Source organism: Thermobia domestica, chromosome 10 (assembly GCF_964235325.1).
Source record: "Thermobia domestica chromosome 10, izTheDome1.hap1.1, whole genome shotgun sequence".
Taxonomy (NCBI): domain Eukaryota; kingdom Metazoa; phylum Arthropoda; class Insecta; order Zygentoma; family Lepismatidae; genus Thermobia; species Thermobia domestica.
Window position 1 is genome coordinate 184,884,021 of NC_137463.1, and position 24,817 is coordinate 184,908,837.

Below are 24,817 nucleotides of genomic sequence, written 5' to 3' on the forward strand. Positions count from 1 at the left end.
TTTCTGAATCAATAAACAAGAACTAAAGAAAGTTCAGCGGCGACAGTGATAGTGTTAACATCCCCTGGTGTGTGATGCAGAAGAGGAAGGGGATTAAGTGAAAAGTGCACTTCATACGTTCATTCCACACATTTACATTTACTCACAAATACATCTACACTCAGGCACAATTACTCTATTCATCTATATTTCATTTAATTTTCACTTTTTCCCTATTCTACACCCTGACTAACTGGGTAGTTGGCCCTCTTCGTCCAGCTAGACCCCCTTCCCGATTTTGACTTCAATTCATTCCAATTTTGACAATTTTACAATTAACCTGACTTTGACATATTTTTATATATTACATGCATCTACTGAAATCTGTTTTTAACTGCTGTCAATTTCTTTACACTATAATTCAGGCACTTAGACTTTACTGTCGGCCAACCATTGCAAATGGCGATGTCCGCCATTTGCAAACGTTTGTACACTTTATTATACAAATAAGTCAATTTTTACACAAATAAGTCAATATTTCTGCATTTATAGCACACTTGACCTTAGTTGTTGGTGCACCTAATTATTAAACACCACTAATGTTGACGAAGACAAGACAAGACAACAACGAAAGTTATAAGTAACTGTTGTCATGCTATTGCAGTACGTACAGATTTTTTTTTAAAAAAGATAGGACAAAGTTTGAACACCGAGCGGTCATTAAAGACAGTGTTTTGTGAAGGAAGGTATGAAGATAACGGAAATTCATAATGAGATGGTTGCCAAGTGACCACTTACGTTTGAATACATGGAAGATAACTTTCGATATGGAAAAATACACTAAACATTATTTTAAAATTCCGCGATATAGCAATCCAGAATCGTCGATTAAAGGTGAATGATATTACACAAGTTATAGGTATTTCAAGTGAAAGATTATATTAAGTTTTAACTGGAGAATTATACATTAATAAGCTCTCCAAGATGGTTGCCGCCACTGTTAACAGTAAACAAAAACGAATGAAAATGCGAAACTCTAAGGACAACTTAATCTGTTTTAAGAAAACTCCAATTTATCTTATGCACCAATTCACAACCATCGTTAAAACATTGTACACTTTTGCACTCCAGAAATGAAATTGGAATCAGAATAATGGAAAAATCGTGATTTTCTACTTCCAAAGAAAGCAATGTATATGAAATCTATTGAAAAGATAATGGTTTCAGCTTAATGGGATGTAAAAGATCCTCCTTATTGAATATCTTTCTTGCGATGAAATAATCACCACCGAGTACTATACAAAGCTTTGGGATCAGCTATAGAAAAAATAACGGAAGAAGGCCTCGTTTAACGAAGAATAAGCTCATCTTGCATCACAGCAAAGCTCAGCTATCCAAGTGTTGTTGCAACTTCCAAAATCAATGCATTGTGAGTATTATTTAATATCACATCCACTCTATTTGCTAGATTTGGTGTCATCAAATTTCCACTTCTGAAAGGTGCAAAATATTTTTATAGCCTTCAATTTTCTTTAGATGGTAAGCTTAAAGCTTTAACGGAAGATTATTTTTCAAGCCTGGAGGGATCTGGCTTCCTCAATAGCAAATGCTTTAGAAGATTGCTGAACGAAGTAGTGTCAAGAGAGATCATGCTGAGAAATATACAAGGAAAATCGATGTTTTGTGCACCATTCCAATAAGTTTCCAAATGATCACCATTAATTAATTTTAATCCAAGTCATATTATGTGCTTTTATAACAGCTAGTAGATACGTTTCACATAGTGAATCATATCAATGTTGTTATGACTGTAAATTCATAGAATAATTGTCTCAGTAGTGTAGAATGCTACGTATTAACAGTATAGAGAAAATATGTTGTACGACCTATTACACTGGACAGCAACAACAACAACAACAACAACAAAAAGACTTGTTGAATGTTTTCTTTCCCAAAATAGTTGATACTAATTGTGGGACAAGAAAAACTAATCTGACCTCACATTTCTTTTATTAGTTAGTGTTTTTCAGAAGCAGCTATTGTAATGTAGCATTGGATGTCAATATTTTATGTATTACATATTTCCTTGGTACATATCTGGAGTGTAGTAATAGAATTCTACTAGTAAATCATTGCGTTGCAGTAAAACCTCACTTAACGTTTAAAAATACAAATATTATGAGCATAAACTGAAAAATATTTACAGGAAAGTGCTATGCAGTGTCAACTTTTAGTTTCATCTACGTGAGAGACTTCTCTCAGTGTAGTTTTCTGCTTTGTGACTACCAAGACTACTGTTAATACATTTCCATGCAGCCTTTTCTTTACCACGAAGGATCTGATCAAAGGTTTCGCTTCGTCACACAATAGATAAAGAATTTTTGGACTTACGAATTTCCCCGTCTTTACTTTAGTCTTGCTTAACGTAGAAAACAGTTCCCAGAGGTACTTGTGCGGATCACCATCTTTATCCAATGCCTTTACGAACTATTTCATTAACTCCAGTTTAATATGTAACGGGGACAGGACTTCTTAGTAGGAACTAAAGGGGTATGTTGTACATTCTTTTCACCAGGTCAGAAATCCCTTCTTGGAGGCCACATCTTTCTGATGTAATGGGATGACCTGTCCCGACTACCCATTTACACAAAGAGCAGCAATATTTCGTGAAATTGCAACCCTAATACAACAGCGACTATTCTAGTCTTCACATAACTGCCATTGTTTAATATTGTATTGAACTTCTTCGAGTATTTGTTTCATGTTTCGATATGTTTTCTTCATATGGACAGCATAACCAACAGGTGCTGATGGGAGAGAATTGGAATTGTGTAGCAGTACTGCTTTCATACTAAACTTTGATCAGTCTATGAACAGTCTCCACTCCTATGGTTTGTATTTGAAATGCAATTTGTTAATCAAACCAATCACATCATGACAAAACACTAGGGTATCCTGCTGTATAAAATAAACCTCAAACTGCTTTTGACGATTCTTGTATATTAACACTTTCACATCATTTTGTATAAGTTCCATTTCTTAAAGTCTTGATGCAACAAGCTCAGCTTTATTCTTAGGCTCTTGAAGATCTGAAACGAAATCATTAAGTTCGGTCTGTAAAGGTAGGTGTGGCTGCTTCACTGTTGCACTGGTGGCACAAATTCCATATCATTTGATGAGGGCCCCATGTCATCAGTGTCCTTTTCATCTTCTTTGTCTTGAACACTATATTCGTTTGGAGGACTAGGTACAGGAAAATCTTTGTCATGAGGGATTGGTCTGATGGCTGACGAAATATTGGATTATTGTATAGAAGATATTTTTGGACACCCATGCTAATTGGTGGTACAAAACAAACACAACAATCGTTAAAACGATTGGTTGGCTCCCTCCACACCATTGAAATGCCGAACATAATTGAACGTCCCTTGTTTTCTTACCATGCATGTAAATTCTCGCAGCATCTGTTGCAGCATACACGAGTTGCCCATGGTTTGTCCTGGTCCCCTGCTTTCACACCAAAATATTGAAAATATACTGTCTTCACAAACAGCATCAATGGACGTTTCTGCTTTGCAAATGTGACTTTACCACACACATAACAGAAACAGTTTGAACTGTTGACACATTTACGAGACATGTTGCTGTTTTTAACTACTCAGCACCAGTGATTTATCTACACCCCCTAACACCCCCAGCACCCTCCTAGAATTTTCGGACACCCCCCTGGAAATAAATTCCTTACATTCTCCAACTAGGGGGGTGAAATATTAAAAAGATTCATTCTCGTTCTGCTAGAGGCCCAGGACTTTGTAGAAAATACTTTAAATGATCTTATCTGTAGGCAGAACGGGAATTCCTGTTCTGTCTAATCTTTGGAGACAGAATTCTATGTGAGGAAGAAATTTTTAGGGATATGCAGCACTGAAAAGCTTGACTCCTAGCGTGTTTGTATGCATATCGAAACTCATGTATAAAATGGCTGTAGTAACGAGGGTGGGAACTAAATCCAAACTGTCAAACTGGAAGGAAAATTCTGACAAGCACAAAATACAAGGCACAAAATAACAGGAGTATATGTTGGATGTACCAGTGTACGCCTTATTTGATTATTTTTTTCACTTCAATTACCATATATTATAAAATGTTATCTGTATTTTTTCCTCTGAAATAACTTTTCTTTCTTTTAAAATGCTGAAAACTCAATAAGACGTAAAAGTGTTACAATTTACCTTTACTTACTTGTGGATTAGGACAGATTACCTTTAATTATTTTCATACATGCCCGTTTGAAAAGTTTTGGGTATTACTATTTATTATACCTTTAATACATTTGAAATACGTTTAATATATTACAGTAATACTATTCATTTTAATTACGAAAAGTAACTGTGATGCTACTTATTTTTTTTAAAAAAAATCGTTCTTATGTGGTAGCATATAGCAGTCTTTTATTCTGAATAATGTATACATATTTATTTTAACCATTTTAGGATTTTTGGTAACTTTTGTTACCATGGCGTAAAATTAAATCTTTGAGTTTTAAGTCCCAGGCTTAGGTTGCCTATGCTTAAGGAGACGGTGATGATAATAAATGAATGAATGAAATGGCGGAATGAAGAAAGTGGGAGGAAATGGGACAACCACGAGGGAACCCACGCACACGGTGTTTGTCCACCACCAAGTTCACTTGGAGGGGCTGAGATCGAGCCCGGGACCCCAAGCACTTACCATGGCGTAGTATTGTCTTTTATCGCTTATTTAGGTTTTATAACAGGTATTTAAGCCATGTTTTTATTTATTGGTCAAGTCAAGGATGGACCAAAGAACACCTCAGATGCGTTTCGGAACCGGATGGTCAACTTTGCGGCGCCAAGTAAGGGCGGAGGAGCGTGACTTTATTTTTCCTTAAGGCAAATTTCAAAAAAATTTCACGCCTTTAGTTTTCAAGATATCAGATTGAAACTTTGCATACGGATTGTGTGTACCTCTGGGTATTTCTCAATTTTTTAAAGATCCCTACACGAAACCGGGCCGGGCCCGCGGGACGCAGGTGTTCCGAGGAGATGATTTGTTTCTCAAAAAAATCCGGTTTTTCCCGATTTTTCCCTTTCAGATGTACGATACTGACCTGTGAGTGGTACCGTAGAGAAGGGCTTATTATATTGAAGGAAATGACGTTTGAACCATGACTCTAGATCAAATAGTAATGACGCAGTACATTTTTGAATTATTTATATATATATGCATATATAGAGAAATAAAAAACATGGGTCACCTTCTGATTTTCAAAAATTTCTCCCGACTTTAGTTTCTAAGATACAAGATTGAAACTTTGCACACATATTGTGTATATAACACTGTACTCTTTTTTCAAAAAAAAAATTCAGATCCCTACGTGAAACCAGGCCTAGGCCAGAGTGCCGCAAAAATTTCGAAACATATTCTTTTTCGAAAAATCTCCCGGTTTTAACCGATTTTCATGTTTCTGGTGTATAATACGGACAAGCGAGTAATACCAGTGGATAGATGTTCTATACTGAAAAAACTAGTTATGAAACATGATCGTACGCTAAATAGTAAGGAATCAGTAAATGTTTAAGTGAAAGTCTAAAATTTACCTCGAAAAGTGGACATCCTAAAAGGTTTAATTCTGAAATAGTGATAAAGATTTTTTTTAGCAAAGATCGAAATGTGAAATATATACTTACTATAACAGTCTTAGATCTTTTATTGGGTTTTCAGCATTTAAAAAAAATGTTATTCCGTAAAGTGAAGAATTTCAGATAACATTTTAGATGCATTATGGTTGAAATAAAAAAATATATATATTCATTATTTTATTGATCTGTGCCTATGATTCTGTCTCTTGAATTTAACCCGTTTTATCTGAATTTTTCTCGGGGTTTGTCCTTTTGAATTTTGTCCTGCATTCGAAATAATCTGTTTAGTAATTCTAACAGAGGTTGTAAGAAGAATAACCATTTCTTCAAGTATCATCATAAATTGTAGGTGTTATTCTTCTTGTTCTTTTCGGAAAAATGACGAGGATACAGTTCTGTATCAGCAGTGTTATTCACATCTACTTTGGTAAATATGAATGTGATTTTTTTTAAATACCTGCTTGCAAATGGAAAAATTATTGACTCAGTTGCAAGAAAGCCGTTTGACGTAACTGTAACGAACATAAAATAAACTTAATTCGGTATAATATCAAATTATTTCATATCAAGATTTTATTCTTTTTCAGTGGTTCATCTCTAACATACCAAGAATCGCAGTACGTAAAAGGTGTCACAGTTCACATCCTCAAGACATGTTTGGCCATATATTAAGTAAACAATGCAAGAGGATGCGTAAGGCACTCTTAAGAAAGAATGTTAGTGTTCCATATCACAACTCCTTTTTCGGCATCACCTTATCAGCTGATTTGTCTTATATACATAATTCTATACTATATGCAATAGTATCATATATACTTCTATTTTCATATTTATATTGTGAATGTAAATAGCAGCATTACAAAATATCAATATCAATATTGAAATACTTAGACCCTATATTTTTTTGTAGTTTCAATCAAATAAAAAGGTCAGATAATCGGAGATAAGGGCCGTCTTACGCATCCTTTTGCATTGTTTGGTTAATATATGGCCAAACATGTCTTGAGGATGTGAACTGTGGCATCTTTTACGTACTGCGAGCAGTGGCGGTTTTAGCGGGTATTCACGGGCTTACCCAAAAATTTTGAAGAATATATAAACACTAAAAGATACAATAAAGAGTAAATATATTTTCCACCTTTTATATTAATGGTAAATAATTATTCAATAACAGCATCAACCACTACTATAAAAGTAATTTCCTATTGTCATTAATCAATCAAATGTGCATATGTATCCAAAAGCGAGGGAGCGGACCTTCCCAAAATTAAAATCCTAAAGCCGCCCCTGAGTGCGAGCCTTAGTATTTTGGAGGTGAACTACTGGAAAGGTGAATACAATATTCGGTCTTTATACTAGACCGACGTACGTTTGTTTTATCTTCGTTTCAGCTACAATGTCAAACGGCTTTCTTGCAACTGAGTCAATCAATTTTCCATTTCTCTGCAGGTAGCTTTTTTTTTTTTTAAATCACATTCATTTTTACTGAAATAGATGTGAATAACACTGTTAATAACATAATTGTATGTAGTCATTTTTTCGAGAAGAACAAATACAATAACATCTAAAATTCACGATAGAACTTAAAGAAATATTATTCTTTTTAGAGAATCTGTTACAATTACTAAAGAAAAATTCTCTTGAAGAAATCCCTTCCTAGACAGAATTCCTTGTCTTGAAAGATTAGGCAGAACGGGAATTCCCATTCTGCGTAAAGATAAGATCATTTAAAATATTTTCTACAAAGTGCTGGAAGGCCTTTAGGCAGAACGGGAAGACACCATTAAAAATCTTGCTATTTTGGTTTTTAAAAGATTTTGAATTCTTGTTTTTAAGAGCCAATAGAATAAAACAACTTACTTTCGACAAGATAAATTTTCAAGCAAAGCACGCAACGCAAGAATGAATGGAAATCAACTTTTACACGCCTCTGATCGTCACAACAACGTTTGATCAATCAATTGCCAACGATTTCATCTCGACGTCACACCAAACATGAGAAAGTCGACGCTAATTGACTCTGGCTGAGAAAGAAATCCAATGCAAACGTTCGTTGTATCAACAAATTTTAGTTTGTGAAAAAAAAACTAATTAAAAGATAATAATAGTATACGATCTTGTGGTATGACAGAGTATACCAAACAATGGATCCCTCCAGATATTTAGATAATACAAAATTTCAGGGTTCTTTTTTTTTTTTTTTTTTTTTTTTTTTTTTTTTTGTCTATAAGGTTATAAGGGTGTAATAAGTTGGATAATATCGAAGAGCAGTGATCTCTTCCAATTTCAACTTTATGTCTATAGACTCTGCGAGGTGTAAGTCGTTTTCAATATTATCCAGGATGTTGATCACTACCCAGCCATTGTCTTTCCTGTTACAATTGTTGTAGTAGATCCTCTTTTTTTTTTTTTTTTTTTTTTTACCAGAACTGATAATCCGATTCAGGAAAGTTTCCAGGTTATTCCGAACACTCAGAAAACTAGACACTTTCAAGCGGTTCCTGTTGGGTCGATATCAATTCACGTCACACCCATGAGCTCGAATTTTTCTTGGTGTATTCTTAACTCGACTTAATTTCATGGACTCTACTCCGTGTATCCGCTTCTACGCTGATCGTGAAGAACTTAGTTTTTTTTAAAATACCAAAACAACATTTTATTGGTCGTGGGAAACGTACCGGCAATATCGTGTCACCGGCATGAAATTTCACAAACCAACAACGTATGGAGCGTTTATTTACCATTTGCCAAATGCATTGTTGGTGTTTTCCCTGGCAAGATATGCAGAATGCTCGAGTTTGAACTTTAAAAGGAAAATCAATTGTAATTGTGTGTTCTTAATGGTGTACTTTTAGTTTCCTTTTCAACAACACGTTGCTTCCTGACTGATTAGGCACCCCAGCATGTTTTATGAATACGTACGTAGTTTGTGGCGTCGTACACCGTCACCTTGATGCAATCATTGGACGCAGTACAGAGGGTAATTTCCCATCATACGTAAAATTGGACATACCCAATATAATGAAAAAATAAACAAGTAGAGGATTCCTATGTTGCCATTCCACTTAGCCGGCAACAGACCTTCCAAAAATATATTACGTCTTGTAATTTATTCATCTTCCACCAGGTTAACATACTAGAAACTTATGCCAAAAATACAGTAGACAGTAATGATGAAATTTACAATTACGTCGCAATGGTTAGGATACGGAATGATTAGAAACCATACGGCATTTCGCTTTCTTTTTTTAAACGTATGTACAGATTATAATGTTTGAAACAGTACTTAATTATGTCATGTGTTGTATGCAAAATGGTATTCAGGTTAATGTAATTGTTCATAAATGTCAATAGCATTTCGGTTATCATAAGACTGATTTATCTTATATGGAAGTCACTTAATATTAAATGGTCCAAGCTGAAAAAAAATAATACATGAAAAGTTTAATTAATGGCGAGTTGTGGAAATTCTTGGACTTAATCAAATGCCATTTCGTTTCGCAAATTCACAAATCTTTCAATTGCTCTACAAGAGATAAATAACAATTAATGATAAAAATCGTTAACAATTGTAACTTTGTAGATTGTTATTTGTTTTGGTTGCAACTAATGTTCATGAGTCTTATTAGAGTAAGTTATTCGAAGATTATATTTGATTGTTTTCTCACAAGAATTTATCATAATTTGTGATTGAATGAAAGGAAATCTGTAAAGAGCTATAGAAGTCATGTAAATGAGTCAAAAACTATTCACTCGTCACTAGCACTTCCGGTCACTTTTACGCCCTCCACACATTTTGGAAACATTCATACGGTATCAAGTAACCTCAGCAAAACCGTACTTTACATTTTGATATTCAAATGTTCCCGATTTCAGGGAGGAAGCAAGTTCAAAAGAATCATGAGAACCCGTATAAAATGTCTTTACTGTCAACAATCATTGCTTTATCAATAATGTTAATGTGACTTGTAGACATTATTTATTTTTCTTCCTTTTCAGAATGTGGTGGTCCGATTGTGGTTGAACAACGGATAGTAGCAGGGTTCACAGTAGCACCTCATACTCACCCATGGATGGTGCTTATTCTGTACGCTGACAACATGCATTGTGGTGGAACCATTATTAACGATCGTTATATCCTTACAGCTGGTCATTGTCTCAAAGGGTAATTATTGATAGATTACTAATTATTTTTTGCTTTAATCTGAAGAAACAGTGAATGGGAAACAGCTAATACATATATTTACAGGATGAATGTCAAAAGACGCTCAATAAGTTTTTACGCGGGGCTGGAAGCACTGATGAAGTTGAGCATGCTCTAGTACTCTACACAGATAGAATCGTCCGAGTGGAGGTGCATACATGCGAGTAGCAGTTACGTGAAATGGATGTCGTAATGCAAAATCCCTCCAAATATGAAGTGAGATCTGTCATAAATTTCTGAACACCAAAGGACAAAATACAGCTGACATTCATCGGAAATTGTATGGCATTTACTGACCTACAGCGATGAGTGAGGGGAAGATCAGGCAATGGTGCAGAGAGCTAATGGAAAGGCGTTTAAAGATTCATAAAGATGAGCATAGCGGAAGGCCTAGCGTTCAGACGGATCTGGTGGAACACATAGACGAGAAAGTCCTATCCAATCGCCAGTTCACAATAATTGAACTCGCCAAAGAGCTTCCAGAAGAATTCTAGAAATGTCTTCGTAAACAGTGTATCGAATTGTGACTGACAAGCTGGGGTATCACAAACCGTGTGCGAGCTACACGTGATTTTTGGCCTCTGAGGGGAGATGGTGATGACCTCTTTTCTCACATAGTAACGGGGGATGAAACCTGCACTGGGGAGTCGAGTCAGCATTCAATGTAATGACGGCACTCTGGATCTGCTGAAGTAAAGACATTCAAACAAAAACCATCAGTTTACGAAATCATGGCAACCGTCTTTTGGGATCAAAAGGATGTGGCTCTTGTGGATTTCGTTGAACCAGGAGGAATAATTACAGTAGATATATATTGCTAAACACGGAATAATTTGCTACCTGTCACCTAAAATCGGCTGAGAGGAATGCTACGCTCTAGCATTCTTCTGATCCATGATAACGCCCACTCACTCAGAGTTGCTAATACTGTTGAGATAATTCAAAGATTTTGATAAAAACTATTCAATTATTCGCCTTACAGCCCCAACTATTCCTCCAGAATCTTCTTTCTTTTTCTTCAACTAAAAAAGTGGCTTGCATCGAAGCGTTTCAGCGACAGAGAAGTGCTCAAGACATCAGTACTGGAATGGCTGCACTCTCAGACGGCAGATTTTTATACATCAGGAGTGCGGAAACTTGTGACACTCAACCATAGATGTCTGGAGGTTATTCTGAAAGACTAAGAACGTTAAACTGGTGTCTAGTTCAAAACAAATGTTCTTTGTCATATAACAAGCACCTCCCTTGATAATTGAATTATCGGAGGGCACACGGTTGTTAACCTTTGCTTACTTATAGATTTTGTTCTCAATTCGGAACTTCAAGAATTTTGGCGAGCACTGAGTGCCAGATTTGCTGAAATTCAGACTTTGGTTTATGGGCGCCTGTAGATTTTTTATCCAGGAAAATAAAAAGACTGTAAAGTATGCACTATTGTACAGAATTCTCACATGAAAAGGAAAATTGCATAAAATCAGTAGTATTTTTATCTCCAGGTGGGAGGGGCAAATTCTCCCCTTGTCTCTCCCTGGGGATCTATTCTTGAGCTGCATATGCAAGTTGATGACGTAATTATGCCCAAGTACCAAATTTGGTATTCATGGGAAAAGGAGCATTTTTTTTTTATCTCGGTTGCTATAAATACCAAAGATGGTACTCGGACATAATTACATCATCAACTTGCGTATCTCACCAAAGTCTGCATTTTTGATACGCAGACTGATAGTATAAACAGCAAAGCATAATGTGCATTTCCAATAAATTAATAGCAGAATCCACATTATAAACTTCAATTCGTGCAGTATTATAAGGACAGAAAACTCTTATATCTATAATGCAATAACTTCTTTAAAATAAGATATTTGAACGCTAAAGCTACCCTTTTAAAGAGTGATTTTTGCTCTGTCTAAATACATGATAAAACACATGAAATTGAGTACCGATATATACCCATGTGAAAGAAAGGAAAACAAATGGCGAGTACCAAATTTTTTACTCACGGCAACAGTCGCAAGTAATGTGAGCACCATTGTTGGTACTCATGATAGTCAATCTGTTAATTTATATAATTGCCCTTGTTTATTGCCTTGTATTTTATAATACTTTAGTATTTTGCCATTTGTTAAACTGTAGGTAGCATAACAAATAACAAAAGCAGACTTCTACTTTCATTTGAGCTTTCTTAATACAGCATATACTCACCATGAGATTCGATTGGATACTTACAAATGTGATCCAGTTCTAAAATTAAGTTTCTAACCCTTTCCCTTCATAAAATTAATGCCAAAATATCCAGACACACTCTCCTACTATGTCAGGTAATCGTATACCAGAGTTTGCCAGAAAATCGTGTGATTGTTATTGTAGTATGCTTATGTTTTTTTATTTAATAAAGATGTTCCGTACCCAATTTTATCCACGATACCTTAAGAAGTTTAGCAGTATTAAAATGAAGGGAAGCACTTTTCTTCATAGCTATAGTGGGTTTATATAAAATTGACTGATATTAAATCATGTACATTCGTAAAACTCAACAAGCATCGTTCAATGACTTATTAGATTTATAAATAATATTAAGGTAAAATATTGTTCTTTGATTGTTTCATTTTTTAGTTTGGTATAGAGTTAGAAAACATAAACCGTACAAACGAATTCGCTTCTGAGCAATATCTTATTGTTCGTGAACTGTCACTTTCTTGTGTTTCAAGTTGATTGAGTTTCTGAATATTTTATAATCCACAGTTTCTATTTTGAGTCAATGATCAATGTTTTACGTTCGTATCTTTTGTTAAATACTTGAGACGAAGGTTTTTTTTTTTTTTTTTTTTTTTTTTTGCATAGTAATAATTGTATTTTTCATTCTAGGTTTAGCAAAGAGCTTTTGAAAATTACAGTAGGAGGCCACTACTCTTCGAACAGAAAAGTTGGAGGTGAAATGGAAGTAACACCGATTGAGCTAATTTACAGAGATGACTATAACACAACAGAAATAAGCGCAATTAATGACATTGGTCTAATTAAACTTTCTGAACCCATACAATATAACAATTTCGTGAAACCAATTTGTTTACCAGCCAAAGGTATGATATACATATATATATATATAATTTTCATATTTTTCAAGTCAGTTTTACATTTTTTGTATTTTGCTGAAGACTACTGTGGTACGTAATCGCTAAACTCATGCCAAGAATTGAATGTGAAGCCTTGTGCAATGACCATGTGATAAGTACCTGGATATTTTTGAGCTCATGGTTATGAATCATTTAGGGCTTCCCACAAGGAATACTGAAATAAATGCACTTTTGACAAGGAAATATTACGATATTTAGTTTAATTGAATATTTTGTAAAGATAAAAAAATAAACTTTTTAGGTCTTCTGTTCGATTAGATATGTAAGATTCGTAGTAGACAAGAAATATAATTGGATTAGTTTAAGGTTTCTTTACAGTGTCTTGTTGATGAGATATACTGGTATATTTCATGTAACGTATCATATACATTTGGTAAAGTACAAAAAAAAAAAAAAAAAATTAATTACTTGTACATTGCTAGTTTCCTATACAAACAAAGCCATTTATGTCACAACATGCTATTCGTTCATCTCCCTGCTACATATGCAACCACACGTGGAATGGAGAATCCTATTGGCTAACTTTGAAGAAAGAGCAAGTTTTTATATAAATATTACTAATTAGAATAAAATAATGCTGTTTTCATTATGGAAACATTGTCGTCTGAAAAAGTGCGTAAGACTGAAGGAGAAAAAAAAAAAAACAAGTAATGAAAATTTATCACATGGCACAATCTCAACTTCGAAAACCTAACTAGCATACCTCAATTTTCCCTTTACACTCTAGTGTGCATATTGGCTCGTGGTAGAGTGTTCACCTCTGGAACGAGAGATCCTTGGTTCTATTCCAGGCAATATGATTTTATGATAGACAACATCGAATCAGTGGTTTTCTCAGAGTTCTTCCGTTGTCTCCCATATATTCATTCCACCAACTCTCATAATCATTCACTTTCGTTAATCATCCGTCTCCATTAGTCTATAGGAAATACTATACAATAGGACGTAAAACTACAGATTTTATTTCATTTCATTTCCTAATAAGCATATTACTTACACTTTAGCGCTACAGTTCTTGCAGGACTCGGGCCTCCTTAACTACACTTCTCTATTTTTCTCTTTCCGTAACCTTGGCTTTGCACCGTTTAATTCCAATTTCTCTTGGGCCCTATTCTAAGTCGAATACTCATCTCAAGCTAGGTCTACCGATAATCTTCTTCCACCTGGCCCTCAGATTAGCATCATTTTTGGTAGTCTGTCTTCCTCCATGGTGGAAGGCAACGGAAAACAACCACTCAATAGATACTCAGGGGAAGAGTTTACAAAAAAAATGTGAGGACACGAAAGAATTAGAAAGTGTACTATGCGTAGTTTACGCATTTGTTGAAATAGTTCGGAAACAGATTCAATTTTTAGATCCAAGAGTTAAACCACCAAATAATTATTTGTAGGAGGAGGGAAGAAGTGAATTTAAATTGATTTCAAGCACATTGTGTTTGGAATCGAATTCACGTTCTTTGCTTGATAGTATTTAATTATTTTAGATCATTTTACGCGAAGATCGCTTCAGTTCTTAAAATTCTGGTTACAACAACATCTAAGTATTTTTCTAGAATTGAATTCAGCACTTTGATTAGACTACTAGAGAATTTGGATTCTTTTCATCTGTAAGAAGTCGCTGATCAGTCTTGGTCCTACTGATATAGTCAACTACGAAACATATATACAGTCATCCATGTGTTCGAGGGTAGGTACTTGGTAGTATACAGTAAATTTTTTTAATAATACAGAGATAATTCGTACTCGTTTAAGGGTTTTGTTATTTTTGCTAGTAGGTATATTTTTACCCCATAACGACCATATACTTTTTTTTTTTACTTTTGTTTATTTTTGAGAGATTATCTTCCCACTCTAACACAGAGATTACACCTAGCCACAAAGACGTCGACCTACATCTTGTTGTCCGAACTATATGTAGTCCCACAGCAAATCAAACGACAGTATTACACACCAATATAGATTTTAGTTCACCAGTTTTAATTATTTTTTACTGTCATTTTACATAGATGCTGACCCCGCTGGGAAGGCTGCATTTGTAATTGGCTGGGGGAAAACGGCAGAACGAGGAGAAAAAGCAGAAGAATTACAATCAGGGGAAATTAGCACTATTTCAGCGGACAAGTGTCGATCTTCAGAGTTAAAACCAGAGCTCATTACAGATGCAATGTTTTGTGGAGAAAGCAAGAAAACAGACGCTTGTCAAGTAAGTCAATACTTTCTCTTCCTGTTTCTAAGCTAACTTACATAGAAAAGAAATTTAGAAGGAATCTAATACTAGTGGCCCAAAAGTAGGTATACACCCCTGCATTGATCAAGTATAACATTCTAGTTTATGGGTTTATTTGTTTTGGCTCTTCCTAGCTTAAGATGTAAATAATAAAGAAGCTAAGTCTACCTGATGGATAAAAGTAAGAAATGATATAAAATGCAAGAGCTGATTAGTATGTACTATATACCTACTTTTGGGTCACTCAATACTTGTTTTTTATTCTATAAGAATGTTCGAGTTTAGCATATTAGCGTATTAATGTTTAAACTCGTTACAGCAGAAATTATTCTCTTGATACGATTACTTTTCTTTCTTTATTAATTCAATTTTAGTCATATAACAAGTCGAGGTATATATTACTAAAGAATACATAATTTTTAGCTGATTTTACCTTTTAAAGAAATTTCATAGATTGTAAAATTAAATTAATAAATAGCTACTGAACTCAAAGTTCAAACCATCGGTAGGATCATGTAGTTATGGCAAACCTGAAATATATACCCAAGTTTCATTTGTAATTTAAAAAAATCTTGCTTATGAGAGTTGTGTGAAAATGTATTTCCATATATTACGCTCAAGAACTTCCAATAATAATTAATTGAACTGTTAATAAGTGTATATATATATAAAGATATGAAATACGTGAAAACGAAATAAAGCTTGGAAATTAATGATAGTGGGCTTGCGGAGACTTCAATATGAGCTGATTGAGTCTCCGACGTTCGCATAGTACTACTGTTAGCATATATATATACATGTTGCTCACCGTTGCTGGGGTTTAATTTCTTACAGAATCTTAAGTATTTCATTAAATTATCAATAATAATAATAAACCAATCAAATTACCTAAGTATATTTAAAAAAAATATCAACAATTGCTGAACTACCGTTAATGGAAACAAATTAATTAGGTTTTAGCAAAACAGATAATCTTTTTTTATATACATTTCTCAAAGAGCCAAATACAGTTTATACAGTATTTAAAATGTTATTCCGTCACGAACTATAAGAGTTTATTTTAATAACTGCTCTTTGTTGAATAATGAGCCAATAATTAAATCATGTTTTAAATTGCGAATTAAAATTCTAGCTACTTATTTTTAAAAGCACATGGGTGTTTTTAGTAAAGAAACAAGTAAATTTTTGACAAATTTGGGGTCAGCTTTAATGAATAAATCAGGGGACCCTAGAAGCAAACATTTCCTGTTCCAACGGGTAAGCCTTGCCATTCAAAGAGCCAACGCAATAAGTGTTTTAAATTCATTCCCGTTCACACACAAAATGGATGAAATTTTTTATTTAAAATAAATCCTAAAATATTTTGAAATAAAAAAAAAAAAAATTACCGTATTGTAAGTTTGGTTGAGAATTGTCAAGAATTATACATGAGAAGCTCAGAATAGTACACGTGTACAAGATGTTCAACATGTACCGTTAGAAAATTAAATAAAATACCGTGTTTATTTAACAAAAGTACATTAAATTCATATTTAAAGCGGTATTATTTACCAAAATACAGACAGATTAGCGTGGGAAGCATGTCAAACATTTCTGAGAAAGTAATGAACATAAAGCAGATGTTCATGCAGTTACTTCACGGCATTTTGCTCCATCTAAACAATCTTTGTGCACATGTTTATATCAAATTTCAATATTTAAACAAACGAATTAATTTTATGTCATTATCAATAAAGGAGATGATTACTCAAAGATGTTTTATTGTTTATTCATACCTCTTGTTAGTAATGTCCACTATCAGCGTGTACAATTTGGATACAGATTCTTTGTGGGGAGAGGGTCTGTTACAAGCTGTGACCGAAGTGCAAAGTGAACACATGCCAATTTATTTCGCTTACAAGAGATGCCTCCCAACTGTAAAACGGTTTTAGAATATTTCAAGAAAAGCTTTAATAGATATTTTGAAGATTTCACCTTTACAAAAGTTGCAGCTATTAATAGTCATAAATCAAGAATATATGGCTTTAAAAAGATTTCAGGATAGTAAATTCTCAAAATAATTTAATTCTTATATATTTAGGTTAAAAAAAAAAAACACGCAGGTACTAGGGACTAAATAAGCAAACAATGAAAAACCATGGTAACTAATATCTGCTAGGCAAGCTATTCACAAACTGTATTACCAAGTTGATAACAATCTGCTCGAGTAGCTCAACAGCAGAACAAACAAGAATGCATTAGCAGGATCAAACTCACTGAGCTTCTGAATTATTGGCGAATTAGCACGCTTCAAGCTGAAGCGCGGAAGGATGATGGAGCTGAATAATTTGTTAGTATAAAATATTCCAAGCATGCTCAATAGAGTAAGCTCTGGTGAGCATGTAATCTTCTTATTACGGTAATATCGTTCGTCTCCAAAAATGCAGATAACAATATACATGACATGCAATTGTGTATTGTTACCTATGTAAGAAAAGATGGTTCTGAACTAATGTCCAAGAAATTATGTTCCTTCTTAAACAATACGGGGGGGGGGGCGTTTTCTCATTCTGCATAATCTCAGCACGAACTATGATTAACCAATTTTACCGATTGTGGACGATAAATATGGGATTATATCAAACTCTTGCAAACTGAGTTGATATCAAGAATCTAATGAGAGGCTCAATGGAAATTCATCTGAAACAATTCTTCGTCGTCTAAAAGAAATTCCAATTTGTACATAAACCCAGATTTCTGGGTCAGTCTTTCGAGTACGTGGCTCTACGACATAACCACGGAAACTTACTTCCGGGATGGTATGGCGTAAAACCAGATTTTACATCGTATGTTGTCTCTATGTCGCTAAAATTTGTGACTAAAAGTTGTATCTCAGCTTCAAATTCTAAACATTTCGTCAATATTTATAGAAGTTCAGAGGAGTAACCGTTAGATCAAAAAGCAGTCATCTCTGTAACTTCTACCTGCTAAAATTCTTGTGCAATCAAATACTTGTGCTAAAATTGTGCTCGAAGTGACCAACTTATCAGACAATCCCTTGAAAATAAGCAGGTATGTGTGTAATTAAAATCTGTCACCTGCCATACATGTCACACTACATAAACAGTTCACAGACACTACATAACAATAAACAATCAAAATTAATAAACTAATTACACATTAAAGTTTGTATCTTATATTCACTCCTAAAATTATCAAGTTTTAATATATGTCATAAAGCTTTACCATCAAAAGTATAGTAAAAAGAAATAACTTCGTCTAGTATACTAAAACTCTTTTACCACATGCCACAAATACGATTTCATAAATAAATTAAAAACATAACATAGTCAAAAGTTTGTACAATAACAAAACACAGAGACAAATAATGCAATTTTTTAAAATCTTAACTAAAGAAGCTAACACTCGCTGAGCCTGAATACAGGAAACTTAAAAGAGATGACATACAATCACAACTTGAACTTAAAAAAATTAAACGTGATAATTATTATATGTGGTTATTGTAAAACCACATATAATAAATATCATATTTAACGTTTTCCAAATCGAAATCTTTCAAATTTTTGACCTGGCAGTATGAACATCAACAAAGTTGGTGATGACGAAAAATTTACGAACTAGACAAAGATGATAGAAATTTTCATAATTACATTTTCTTTTCTAAAGAAAAAAATAAATTCTTATATTTTCTTATACATAACTAACGTTTTCTCACATCTTCCTACAAGACTTTCTCATAGTAGATCATAGCACATGATCAAAACTTAGTTTGAAAATTCACTAGAAAAGAGAAATGTGCAGCAAAAATATTATTTTTTATATTGAATTTTTATTCATTTCCGAAATATAGACTTTTAAAGGTCACTAATGAGATAAGTATTTTTTCTCGGAAAAGTAAATAAATATGTAAATTATATATTTCAGGGTGATAGTGGTGGGCCATTGGTTACGATAAAGAATAAAGGAGTTGCAACTTATTATGAGCAAATTGGTAAGTAATTCTTAACTTCTAGCTATTTCTCTTTACCGTTAATTTTCATGTATATTCGTCAGTCGTACTAATATTATTGACAACATATTCTCCATAATATCTCAATAATTATAATCCCTATAGCTTCCAATATGAAGATTGGAAGTATCATTTAATAGTAACTAAAATTAAATAACTACTTATCTGTAAATAAAATATTTTACCAGAATCTGAATTGTATCTAACTGTTATCACAGCTTCAAAACTGTATATTTGTATCTTTCGAATACTTGAAAATGATTTCGGTTTTCACTTATTTCTAATCTTCTCTTTCTTCATCTTACAATATCACTTTCTATACACAACTACTTCCACTTAATACTAAGCAAAATGAATAGAATCGTTAGGTAATAAGTGTTCTTCATATTTAGTATGTGTCCGCGAGAAGAAAAACAAAAGTATATATTGTTAATTGAGATGGTATCGAATATCAAGTTGAATTAGAATAATATGAGTTAAAGATTGTAAATGTATTGCATACCAGAGAGCATGATGATGCACATACATAGTATCCACAAAGTCCTGCTGCCGTTACAATGAAAATAGCTTGTGCACTATATGAGAACGATGCTTGCGTGTTTTTTAAAGCGTGTTTTACATCTCTCACAGTTTTTTCACAATTACAACACTTCTACATGTGCTTCTCTAGTTGCCCTCAGGATTTCGAGGCGATATTTGAGGTCCATCCATATACACTGCAGCATAGTAGCCTCAATGTTTCGAGAACTGCAGCAATCCATGTACGAAGAGCGTCAAAATCTGAAACAGAGATTTTGTAATGACGATCCTTGACGTACCCCTGAAGGAAAAATCCAAGTCGGTACTATAAGAGGGCTGCGAGGGCCAAGCGATTGTTAAATCATTGCCACCTATCTCCTGCAGAAACGATGATTCAAAAGATTCCTAATATCTAAAGCCAACGAGGATGCGCTGCATCGTATTGGAAGATTGTGTTTAGCTGCAGTTCCAACACTTGAGGAAGTAGGTACTCATGATGCATATCGTAATAAGCCTCCACGGCAACCGTATTCTCAGCAAAGAAAAATGAACCTATTACTCTATCTTGCATAAAAGCTCACCATATGTTAAGTTTTGAGCTAGCACGAACATGTCCACCAATGACGTGCGGATGTTCAGAACTCCATATCCGAACATTATGACGGTTAACATGTCCAGACACAAAGAACGTGGTTTCATCTGAAAACATCACTTTCTGTAGGTACTGATTGTCATGTTCTTTTAAGTCCAGCATAGAATCAGCAAATGCAGCACGCTGAAGAAGATAGTTTGGCTCCAAAGCTTGCACAAGTTGCACTTTGTAGGCATGAAGATGTAGCCGCTTGGCGAAGATCATATAAATGGTTGATTTTGGTACATGTAATTCTTCTGACCGATACCTGCGGTTTGCGTTGAAAGTCAACTTGTACGTTGTCCAGAATTGCTTGCTCCACACCTGGTCGCTCATTCCGTGGCATGTCCATTACGTTAGCTAACTCTAAAACTTTTGCGCCTCATCTAATTATCGATGGTTTTAATTTGGGATATCTTCCATACTGTTGGTGGAATTTGCTTGTGATTTCCAAGACAGCATACCACCACATAAGTAGGGCCTTCTTCTGTGCTGTCATCATTGTCATTCAAACCACAATCTGCAAAGAGACGAAAGGAAACCTTGAGATATGTGTAGAACACGTTGCAAACACATAATATAATACGTACACTCATGTCCAAAATTATTGTCGCATACCTATAAATATGTTGTTGTAGGAATATAATTCAATAACGAATTTGTCCGGTATTTTTTATAATGTTAGTATGTGTATAATCGGCAAAGACATGTATGTGGAAAATTTCATGTCAAAAGAGCAGTAAATAAGAACAATAAAACGAAAATAAATCTTTCTTGTCCATTTAGTAACATTTTGTTTTATTCATCCTAATTTTCGTATTTATAATTCTTTTCCTATGAAATTTACTACAAATATACATTTTCCTATTATACATATAGTATCAGTATTAGAAGTACCCTGCAAAATCATTATCAAATTATATTCTTACAAGAAGACAGTTATAGATACGCGACAACCATTTTGGACATGAGTGTATATAACCTTTCAGAGATGTAGAACACATTGCAAAAAAAAAAAAAAAAAAAAAAAAAACCCTACATGTCTCTATCTCATATCGCTTACGCGCTATGTGTTATTGTAACAGCAGCAGAACTGTGGACACGATGTATATTAAGATACTTATACTATAAATGAATTATTTAACATGTACGAGGAATGTTCAACAGTTATTGTCTCTGATATAGAAGAAAATATATATATTTCAACACACCCATTATAATACAAATGTATTTGGTCCACCTATTCTAAAGCTGTTACACCTTGTTTAAAAAAGCCGATTGGTCAGCAAATTTTTGTTCCACAATGCTGTTGGCGAAATTAGTTTCTGTTGTCTTGGACAGAAGTGTAGAAGTAGAGGATGTAGTAGTAGAGCTAAAAAAAAGTGGAAGATGAAATTAGTATTCTGAGTTTGATTAGTATTAATAATCGACGATACTTGAGATAAGTCATGAGATGTATATCTTTATATGTCCTTTTGTCATACATAATTGCACTCACTATTTACTACGTTGTGTGTGTTAATCGTTGTAGCATTATTAATTTAAAACAAGATGCGGAATGCCAAGTATATAGCTCATTATACCTTGTAGTTTGGTAGAGTTGTCAGTACAGACAGCGTTATGTTGCCATTATTCCTTCTGTTGGTTGGCTACTTATTATTATGCAGCACTGATATTGCCGATATGGATGGTCTGGATTTACGAGACGACCTGATTTTACAATTGGCAATGAGCCATACTTAAACCCAACAATTTTTCAGTTCGTTGCACACCGAAAAAGATTTCGAAGACAAGTGTTACCCATGGCAACCAGCAGTTAACGTTTAATAAAAATTTTATTTGTTAGATCATCTTGTATTGTAATACTATTCCTCTCAAATTTTGAGCTACAATGATTTCATTCAACACATTATGTATATATAACAAGTATTTTCATCAAGTACAGTTAGAACATACAGGTCTAGCATCAAATTACGGTAGAAGTAACCCTTGCAAATCAATGGCCAGATCACAGTAGGAATATTTGGCTTCTTACCACGGGCAGTAGCGAACAATAACCTTAATCATACACTTTTAGGTAGGCCCTGGCTCGATACTATTTTTTCAGAGTGGAAACTACCGTTTGATCAAAGCAAGGAATCATTTCAGTTGATAGTATATACGGTGGATAGAACTGATATTGCAAAAGCGTTCAAACATTAATTTCGCGAAATTTCCTCAGAATTATTTAACAACCCAATATCTGGATTTGCTTGCCATCCTATTAAATTGGACACTATTCGAATTTTTCATAAACACTAACAATTACTTTTTAGTATAATGGAACAGGTTAAGTCAGATATCAGACTGGTTATCAGTTGGTAGAACAGCAGATATGGATACCTGTGTCATTTTCCGTTTGGGCGCGCCGATAGTGATAGTGGGAAAGAAAATGAAGAGTTAAGGCTATTCATTGATTATGAGGTCATTTTAAATAGTCTTAGAAAGAATGGTATACCCACTTCCAACTCCTGAGGACATTTTAAATCATTTGTATGGCAAAACCGTATTTACTGTCTTAAACCTTCATATGGCATATCAACAAATACTGGTGGATAATCGTTTTAAATTTCTATAAACGGTTAATAAGCCATGGAGCTTGTTTCAACTCCTAAGTTGCCTTTCGGTCTCGATGATACATTTCTAGACGATACAAGATATCAAATACAAAAGAGAGGATTGTTTACATTCCACACAACAAGTTTTGAAAAGACTATAATCTAACAATGTTATTAATGTGTATCATTTTTTTTTTTTTTTTCAAAATAGAAGAGTATTTAGATCATATAATAACTTCTTAAGGTATATTCCCCATTCAGAAAGATAAAGATGTTTCCTTACATTGTGAAAAACTCACTTATACATTACAAATAAATTTAATTTAGGAATGATAATTTCCCCCTAAAAGTATATCAAAAATTTCTTCACAGTTATCACATTTATATGAGCTTTTAATCAAAAGTCAAAAATAATTTTCGACGTCAAAGCATGATCATAAATTTGAGTGATCCAAGAAAGTCCAAGAGGACGCTAAATGTATACATCCACTTGATTCCACGTAAATATTGTTTTGTTTATTGACAATAACGCATACGGCGTTGTTGCACAACTGTGCAATAATAAGAAGCGCAAATTAATCACAGTTCCCTCTGCATTTGCAACACTGACTGACGCTTGAAAGCAATATAGCCAGTTTGAGAAGGAAGCGTTAGTCATAATTTTTACATGTAAATTTCACAGAAATATTTTCGGACGGCATTTTCAAATATATCTTGACTCTTTCCTGACTAAACTGATTTTGCCCCCCTCCCCTCCCCCCAAAAAAAGCTGCTATTCCATCTTTCCTGTCGCCCGTCTGCAAGGATGGACAATGATAATTGAATTACAATTATGAATTGATATAAACTTAAAGTGTAGAAGTGGTTCATTATTTGTCGCATATTCAGACTGCCGAACCGGTGATTAGAAAGTATTCAGCAAATTCATAATTGCATTAACTATGGATAAAGCGCCATCGATAACGAATTGAAAAAAGTGATTGTAATGATATTTGCTAACTTTTACGTAGAACTCAAATGTGTAATAAAAAACTTGATTTAAATTTTCAAAGTTGCCTCTCACGGACGACCGGGGCTAATTTTATCACAGGTGAATTTCCTCCTCTAAAATATTAACTTTTTTATTTCGAACTGATTGTCCGATGCTTCTTTCGCAACTTAAAAAACTTATCATTTATATACGTTTCTGCCGTTGGAGCTGTTAAAACTATTTAAGCTACTCAAATAAAAAAAAATAATAATTTGAATATCTTATTTTGTTAACAGATCCGATGGTGGAAACGGTTATAGGTTCTTTGAAACATCAATATGTATAATCAAATAAAACACATGAAAGATCACAAACTATTTCAAGTCAACTTTTTTAAAAGTGAGAAATAATGTACCGAGAATTGAGAAGAAAAGAGCAAGAAAAATGTTAATACTATTCACAACAATAACACCAGCTTTATCATTTGTCGAAATTGTAAGTAATGTAGAAATGGATCTCTGTGTCGACAAATCACTACACAGTGCACAACGTGGGTTCTGTCCGTTACTTTGACAAAATTAGGTTTCACAAACCCACACTGCCAATAATATGCAATAGGACAGCAGGCTTGGAGCCAGTAAGCCTAACTCAGAAAATTTTCGTTGTCACAGCTATCTTTATTATCATTATCTGATACACATATAATGTATATAGTAAATCCATACACTCAAATGTCACAATTACTATGCATTAATCTCTAGCCCATTTGCTAAATACCTACTACATAATTATCATAGCTAGTAATCCATCAATTAGGCACTTCACTTCATATTTAACAAAAAATCGATAACATAGATATAAACGAACGTTAAATTATTATTCAT

General features: G+C 33.9%; 1 protein-coding gene across 2 annotated transcripts in view; it reads left to right on the forward strand.

Moving 5' to 3' along the window:
* LOC145662874 (trypsin-1-like) overlaps positions 1 to 24,817 on the forward strand; it is a 138,828-nt gene that overhangs the window by 108,137 nt on the left and 5,874 nt on the right. For both annotated transcript variants that reach the window (XM_081728834.1, XM_081728835.1), the window contains 4 exons: positions 9,642 to 9,807; positions 12,712 to 12,926; positions 14,987 to 15,183; positions 19,132 to 19,198. In XM_081728834.1, the coding sequence (XP_081584960.1) occupies positions 9,642 to 9,807; positions 12,712 to 12,926; positions 14,987 to 15,183; positions 19,132 to 19,198 (645 nt within the window). The remainder of the gene's footprint in view (positions 1 to 9,641; positions 9,808 to 12,711; positions 12,927 to 14,986; positions 15,184 to 19,131; positions 19,199 to 24,817) is intronic.